This window comes from Capricornis sumatraensis, chromosome 10 (assembly GCF_032405125.1).
Source record: "Capricornis sumatraensis isolate serow.1 chromosome 10, serow.2, whole genome shotgun sequence".
NCBI classification, from domain to species: Eukaryota; Metazoa; Chordata; class Mammalia; order Artiodactyla; family Bovidae; genus Capricornis; species Capricornis sumatraensis.
Window position 1 is genome coordinate 61211326 of NC_091078.1, and position 8409 is coordinate 61219734.

At 41.5% G+C, this 8409-nt stretch overlaps 1 protein-coding gene across 1 annotated transcript in view; it reads left to right on the forward strand.

Annotated features, from left to right (window-relative positions):
• The window catches only part of ABHD5 (abhydrolase domain containing 5, lysophosphatidic acid acyltransferase), a 38475-nt gene extending 32189 nt beyond the window's left edge, over positions 1-6286 (forward strand). Inside the window, exons 5-7 of the mRNA XM_068982056.1 lie at positions 1327-1438; positions 4346-4532; positions 5104-6286. Coding sequence (XP_068838157.1) covers positions 1327-1438; positions 4346-4532; positions 5104-5193 — 389 coding nt within the window. The 3' untranslated portion in view covers positions 5194-6286. The remainder of the gene's footprint in view (positions 1-1326; positions 1439-4345; positions 4533-5103) is intronic.
• The last annotated feature ends 2123 nt before the right edge of the window (positions 6287-8409 follow it).

Below are 8409 nucleotides of genomic sequence, written 5' to 3' on the forward strand. Positions count from 1 at the left end.
CTGAAATGTAAATGGATTTTGCTTGATCATAGCTCTACAGGTAGCAGTAACGGGGCAAGTAAAGGATGAGAGGAAATCAGGAGAAAATGACGGGGGCGGAAGAAGGCTGAGGAGGGGCCTTGCATGCACTCTGCCTCCCGCTGGTGCTCACGCAGGGTCGAGGGCCGGTATAGAATGTCTCCTGCATCATGGGCATCCTTGGTGGAGCTGTGTGGTTCCTTCAGAGAATCAGGGAGGCAGGTGAAGGAAGGAAGACCTTGCTGTAATGGGCAGTCATAGCAGAGAGGGAAACCAGTCAGTCCTTGGGCCCTAGACAGGAAAACAGTGACTTGAGAAAAGGTTCCTGCTCTTCCTCTTTCCTCTGGGGCCCCGCCCCTGCCTCTCACCTCAGGGGTGGGGCTGTGGGGGCCACTGTGGATGACCATAGTGGGCAGCACTGCTAGTGTTCCAAGCAGAAAGTCTGAGTGCATTTTCCCAGGAAATATTTATATCCCAGTTTACTTCATTTGACTTCCCTTGTGGCTCAGATGGTGAAGAATCTGCCTGAAATGCAAGAGGCCTGGGTTCAATCCCTGGGTCAGGAAGATCTCCTGGAAAAGGAAATGGGAACCCACTCCAGTATTCTTGCCTGGAGAACTCCATGGACAGAGGATCCTGGAGGGCCACAGTCCATGAGATCACAAAGAGTTGGACACAACTGAGTGACTTTCACTTCACTTTACTTCATTTAGATGCTAATGTGTTGTAAATGTGGAAAAGATACAAATTATTAAGTTAATTTTATGGTATACCTTGTTTTATTCACCTGCCTTGTTTAATAGAATTTATTTTCCTACAAAAACAAGTCTTAGGCAACTGTTTTTGACCTCCTGAAGCATATCTGTAAGTCAGTATATGACAGTGTTTCATTCTTATTGTAATCTTTCCTTAGGGAACTTGAGAGCAATTTCTAGATCTGTGCTTTTTTGAACCTAATATGTGTATTTGAACATATGCCTAATGTAGCATTTAGTATTCATTATAGAAGCAAACACTGAAATCTTCTCCTGTTTAGTATCATTTAATGACTCAGTTGTGTCCGACTCTTTGCAACCCCATGAACTGTAGCCAGCCAGGCTTCTCTGTCTTTGGGGTTTCCCAGGCAAAAATACAGGAATGGGTTGCCATTTCCTTCTCCAGGGGATCTTCCTGACCCAGGGACTGAATCTGCATCTCTTGTACTGGCAGGCGGATTCTTTACCACTGAGCTACCAGGGAAGCCCCGAAATCTTCTCTACTACTATATAAATTAATTACAACTTAAAATGTTTGTTTTCTATTACATAGGTTTAAGTCTAGTACAGCGTTTGAGGCCTGATTTCAAACGGAAGTATTCTTCAATGTTTGAAGATGATACAGTGACAGAATACATCTACCACTGTAATGTCCAGACTCCGAGGTAAGGGTCTCGATTCTAAATTTCCTGTATTTGTGTTTTAGACTTTTCTTCTTTGAAAATGTGTGAACAGTCCAGGAGATATTTATCAGTATGTAAATGACACAACTTAAAAGGACAAGTAGTTGTTAATGTACTCATCTATTCATGGAGAACCTGTGATGTAAAACACTGTACTGGATTCTGATGAGAGATTAAAAAGTCAGAGGTACTTTCTTCCTTTAAGGGGTCCATGGACAAGTTGAGGGAAGTCTTGGTCTCGGGCATCTTGTTAAGGTGACCAGAGTTGAGAGATCATAAAGAGTTTCAAATAAAACAGTGTTCTCAAACTGAGTATGAATGTTGTACTTTTAAAAAAGGAGCTCTGGTGTAAACAAAAGTAAATGGTCTTCTATACCATAGATCTTCTTAAAACCATTTATTATGCCACAGGGTTTTAAATCTCCCAGGCGTGTGGTAGAGACAAGGCAGCCTTTTCAAGTTCATTTGCTGATGGCACCCTTCTGTACACAGCACCTCCTCAGGACTGTGCATCAGCCTGAGAAACACAGAGGGGAGAGGGGATGGGGAGTCCATATTAATTTTGACAGTGATTAGGAGAGAGAGCATAGTAGCTAGAGGAAGCAGGAGAGCCAAGCAAAGGTATAGCTTATTAAAAAAAAAAAGACTTCTAGATGTCAGATACAAGGTACCAGTGGAGAGAATGGAGCTTGAAAGTCTTGAGGAGCTGGGAGGAGCCCCGAAACCAGAGCCTAGAGTCGGTATGGAGAGGAATCAAGAATGGAGTGTGAAGGTGAGAGCTCTGGCTTCCATTCTTCTTCTGTACCAGAATTGTTGAAGTAGTTTATCGGAAATGTGGTGTCTGAACCCTCTCTCTGAGACTGATTTAGCGGTTCTGGGCTGCATCTTTACCAAACACTTCTGATGAGTCCAGTAGAGGTGGGCCATAGACTATACTTAAAAATGTAAAAATGGTTTCTCACCCTTTCTAATATCCAGGCTTGGGTGAAAGGCTGAGAGGTGAGATGCAGAAATAGCTCCTTCACTTTTTTTTTCTTTGCCTCTCTCAGTTCTCTCAGGGCTTCCCTGGTGGCTCAGATGGTAAAGAATCTGCCGCCAATGCAGGAAATCTGGGTTCAATCTCTGGGTCAGGAAGGTCCCCTGGAGAAAGAAATGAGAACCCACTCCAGTATTCTTGCCTGGGAAATCCCATGGGCAGAGGAGCCTGGTAGGCTACCTTCCATGGGGTTGCAAAGAGTCAGACATGACTGAGCAACTAACACCACTTCTCTCAAAGAATACGTACACCTACTTTATTAAAGAGATTGAGGCCGTGAGAGCACTGGCGGTATAGCTGTAGCTTCCGTCTTTTTGATAAAGTAGGTTATAGGTTGTCTGCCAAAGGGGAGGGAGGCTGGAGAGGTTTGGAGTCTGCAAGTGATTGATGTTTTGTGACTCACCAGGCACTTGACTTGGGTGGATTAGGTCTGAACACTTCGCTCACTTGTCCCAGCAATTATTAGTGGCCTGTTCCAGGGAACTCATCTGTCTTCCTGCATGGTCTCAGTGTTCTGTTCCTCACCTACTCACATTTCAAAATCATGTGTGCCCATGTAGGCCTAGTTTGTGGAACTTGAATTCACAAATGGCCATTCACAAGTATGCCTAGTACCACAAAGAGACCAGAGAAATGACCGCAGCATGTATCTTCTGAGGAGTTTGCCAGATGTTCGGTATTCTTTTATGTGACGGTCCGTCAGGTGTGGCCCACGTGAGAAGACATAGGAGAGGCTCAGAGAACAAAGTTTAGTATACTCACAGGTCCTGGAGCGGGGTCGCTGAGGAAGGCTCACAGGCGATGCAGCAGGTTCTGGTCAGCTGACAGAAGACATGCCTGAGGGGAACCCCAGGAGGAAACCTTTACTGGGTTCTGTGGGAGAGGCAGGCAGTGGAGGGCGGCGTAGAATGGACTGCCTAAATTATTTCAGCGGGCTCTAAGATATCCAGGTGGTTTCTAGTTATTTGGCACCTGGCCCTGGGATGACTCAGGCAGAGGAACATCACCTCCTGGGATGCAAAGGCCAGACAGAAGAGGTGTAGCTCCATGTTAGTTAGTTTGCATATAAAGGGGTGGTCCCAGCTGAGTCCTTTGGTATCTCTAAAAATAAGTTAACCCCAAGAGGCAGTCTCTTCCCAGCCAGAACAATTTTTAGGGGGACTTCCCTGGTAGTCCATTGACGAAGACTGCACAATCCCAATACAGGGGGCTCAGGTTCGATCCCCAGTCAGTGAGCTAGATCCCACTTGCCACAACTAAAGATACCAAATGCTGCAGCAAAGATTGAAGATCCCACATGCTGCAACGAAGACCCAGTGCATCCAAATAAATAAATATGTTTGTTTTTTTAAAAAAGGTTTTCAAATGTGTCAAATATCATAATATGCAGAAAATTAAAAATATGTAACAATTCACAAAAGAATACTTAATCTCAATTTGTTCTTATCTTGGTGTTGATGTTGCCATTGAAGGTAAAAAAGCTGGTGTCATGAACCTGTGGAAAAGCTGCCTTGTGAATAAGTTAGAGTGGAAAAAAAAAAAAACAAAACATTTCCACACTCCCCAAAGGAAATTTGATACTTGTATGATAGGGACTTAGGGTCACATGATTTGGAGGAGGATCATTTTTTGTAAGAGTTTTTTTAAGAGGTTAAAACATCCTTCTTTATCTAACAAAAAAGTATATATTCTGTGAGGCTTGTTCCTTACACTTCCTAGTAAATTATTTTCTGTGCAAGCTGCAGTCTTTCTTAAATGGGGGAGAATCTGAATATGAGTGTGTTTTAATAGAGGTGAGAGTGTGATGTGCACTTATCCCCCAGAATCATGCATGAGATTTTTCTCTCTTTAAGTGGTGAGACTGCATTCAAAAACATGACTATCCCTTACGGATGGGCAAAAAGGCCAATGCTCCAGCGAATTGGCAAAATGCACCCTGACATTCCAGTTTCCGTGATCTTTGGCGCCCGATCCTGCATAGATGGCAATTCTGGCACCAGCATCCAGTCACTACGACCACAGTCATACGTGAAGACGATAGTAAGTGTGTGGTGCTCAGCTGCATGTGAAGTCTGTTCTATTACCTTTGCTTTCATTGAGCTCTCCCCTCATCCCTGTGCCTTCACATCGAAGCTATACCTGCAGTCTTGGTCAGAGACCTGTAGTCATGTGTGATGGAGTTAGGGTTTGATCCAAACAAATCTTCGTGTCCAGAAAGCAAATCGCCATTCTTGGGGCCTTGTCAGTCCTGGAGCCACAGCATCTCTAAGGTGGGAGAGACCAAACGAGGGACAGACAGGTCCAATAGCATCTCTACCACCTCCCAAGGCAGCACATTCTCACCTTGGCTAGTGTTTCCGTTGGCCCTACTGTTAGAGATCAACCTAGAATGTTATTTTTGCATCTTAAAACTTTAGTAAGATTCACTGGATTTTATCTTTATTCTCAGATCCTTTATTTAATCAAATATATACTAGTCACTGAGGATTAGTATTGCTTTTTCTTTCCTGTTTCATTCATGGATAGCCATTGTCAGTTTCATTGCTCAGTGTGTAAAAGCATTCTTAAATGCTTCTACTCGCTGACCGCCTGACCGCTTTTGGTTTCCTAGGCCATTCTCGGAGCAGGCCATTACGTGTATGCAGATCAGCCGGAAGACTTCAACCAGAAAGTGAAGGAGATCTGTGACAGCGTGGACTGAGCACTCTGCAGATGATGTGGGAAAGCCACACGGCCGACACGCTCCTCAGCAGTAATTCACCGTCTGTGACGCAGAGTAAGGAATCTGACGCGAGAACCAGGCAGTCTTCCTGACTGTACTTTGCACATGTTTTCTTTATGAAGCTGCTCACACATTTAAACCAGTTAGTGCCTTCTAGAGGAATGACTTTCCTTTCTCCTACACAAAATCAAAATATACAAGAGTCTCCAAATCCAATAACTAATAAAAGGTTATTTGTCCCTCTGCCATACTGAAAAACTGTAATTTTTCAACTGAAATTTTTATTTCTATCTAACTTTGCTAGGTCTGGTATTTTTTATATTGCCATCTATATTGCCAATTTTAACAAGTGATTTTCTGAGTTTATTTTATATACTGCAAAGGTGCACTTTATTTTCCTTGCTTATATATACCATGTCCAATAACTGATAGAGTTACTCAAAATTCAGTGTTTCTATGTAAAAATTTGTTATTTTCTTAGAATACATCACTTCGTTTTTGAAATGGAGTGTTGAGACAGGGTTTTGGTTAGGAAGATGAGAACTGATTTCTAGTATTTTGATTTCTCTGAGTATTTCATGTACTGAAAAACCTTAACTAAAAGTCTCTCCTTTCCCCCCCAATTAATAATGTTGTTCTTTTCTGTGAGCCAGGATGCAGCAGAAGGAACAGATTCCCTCACTGAGGGGACATTAAGACTATTACCTTCCAGTAAGCCAATCATATATTTTCATCTAACTCTTACAGACGGGTGCTAAAACTGGGTTATATTTTTACCACTAAAATATAAAAATTGGTGCCATTATGTCTCATGGCACCAGAAGTCAGCTAATATTGGGTGTTGGGTTTTTTTTTTTTTGGAAGAGTTTTGTGTTGATTAAATAACTTACATACTTGAAGTTATATAACAAAAGTTCTGTAAGGTTGATTGAACTATGCAACAGTAACTACCATCAAGTGTAGCACTTTCTTGCTATGTTACTACAAGGGATGCTTCTCTGAAACTGTGAAAAAGCTCCACGTGGTACCTGGCTACTACTGAGAAGACCCTCTGCAAAAGAAAATGGCAGAGGGTGGTCACCAGCAAGGCATCTTTGCCTTATTTTGCTTCACGTTGCTGGTCTAGGAAAAAGATGGTTATGTAAATAAAAATGGTGAACTAGAGCAAACAATGACTTCATGGTTTTGATTATTGCATTTGAAAAATGATCAATTAGTAAAGTTTTAGCTGTTAGGAAATGAAAGGTTGTTATCACTGTTGATGAACTGTGAGGAAGACCAGTTTTTCTGTTTTCAACATTATCTTCCCATACAAAAAAAAAAAACAGCAAATTTTACTGAAGCACAACAGATAGCTTCCCAGTGAGCAGTTTGTGTCTCTGTTTTGGGATGGACTAGGAGAAGGAAATGGCAACCCACTCCAGTGTTCTTGCCTAGAGAATCCCAGGGACGGCAGAGCCTGGTGGGCTGCCATCTCTGGGGTCACACAGAGTCGGACACGACTGAAGCGACTTAGCAGCAGCAGCAGCAGGTTAGGACAGAAGGTAACAGGAGAGCTAACCCTAGCCTGGAGAATAAAAGTAGTGTTTACTTTTTAGATTCAGAACTATTAATGGTGCAAATAATGTGGGTTATTTTGGTATTTTTATTTGACATACTCTCCAGTCTCTGTTCATTTTCCTTTGCTGGGCGAATGGCAGTTTTCAATTGTCCAAGAAGGTTTCTGCACAGGAAACTTCTTAGAGGGAAGTGACCAGGTTCACTTAAATGAAGCTTCTGGCCACTGATGTTCCAAGTGATTTAGGGAAAAGATGTACCCAAATGTCAAGTGTAACTTATCTTCCTGCTGACTGATTTTGCTTTCTTTGAAAATTATTGTCATAATTCTTTTTTTAAAGGTGAATTTTACCTTGGGCTGTTGTGTATGTAATTTTGTGAAGATTGAGCTAGCACAAAATTTCACAGTCCTTGAGTTCCTGAAAATACAGTGGGTCCTAAATGTTTTCTTTTCTTAAAAGAATCTATTTCAGCATTTGACCTTTGCTACATCATGTACAAGGTACCTTATTTTACAGAAAAAAATGTGACTGTGATAGTTACAGTAGGACCAGTGTGTGTTTTCTTGTCTTTGGTATGGTCCTGTTGGTTTATACTAGTTATCATGGGACCATGGGTGCAGTGAGTGTTGAGGAACACTTGTCTGTATTCTTCCCTTGTGGGCCTTCCCTTGTGGCTCAGCTGGTAAAGAATCCGCCTGCGATGCCAGAAACCTGGGTTCGATCCCTGGGTTGGGAAAATGCCCTGGAGAAGGGAACGGATGCCCACTCTAGTATTCTGGCTTGCAAAGAGTCAGACATAACTAAGCGACTTTCACTTCACTAGTGTCTGGATTCTAAGGGAAGGCTGTTCCACTCCTGGCTTTACCTGTATCCATGTGTCCACTAGTATGATTTCTATTTTTTTCTAAAACTAATTTTAAAACAAACAAAGTCTAGTTTATCTGGAGCTGGTTTTAGAATATTATCTAGAAGTACTTTTGAAATTTGCCCGTTCCTATACATCGTGTATTTATATTTAAAGGGCATACTAGATTCCAGTTAAACAGGTTTTTTCCTACATAAAGGTATTGTAAAGAATAAACAGTAATAGCCAGAAGAACTCAAAAAAAGAACAGTGCAGAAGGAGGGGTAACTCTACTAGATATTATATCACACTATAAACAGTGGAGGAAAAGTCCAGGAATTTAGTGTATGATAAAGGAATCATCTTATTGGTGGAGAAAAAGACTTTAAAAAGTGATGTTGAGACAAATGTCATTAACCATATGGAAGATAATAAAATTGAATCTCTTTCTCATACTGTACAGAAGGATAAAATCCGAATGGATTAGAGACCCAATTGTAAAAATGAAACCTTCCAAATAACTGGAAGAAAACGTACCTGAATTCCTTTGTGACCTGAAAGTGGGGAAAACATTCCTGTGACTGAAAATCCAGGAACAATAGAAGGAGGAATTTATATTTTTAATGAAAGAGTTTTGGATGGTTAAGAAAAGCAAAGTTAAAAGTAAATAATAAAGTGGCAAAAAATATTTGCAGCATTTATCACAAAGGGCTGATATAACCCTGATACATAAAGAATTTCTAAACTTTGAAAAGAACCAGAAAGAATGGGCAAAAATATATGGACAGTTCA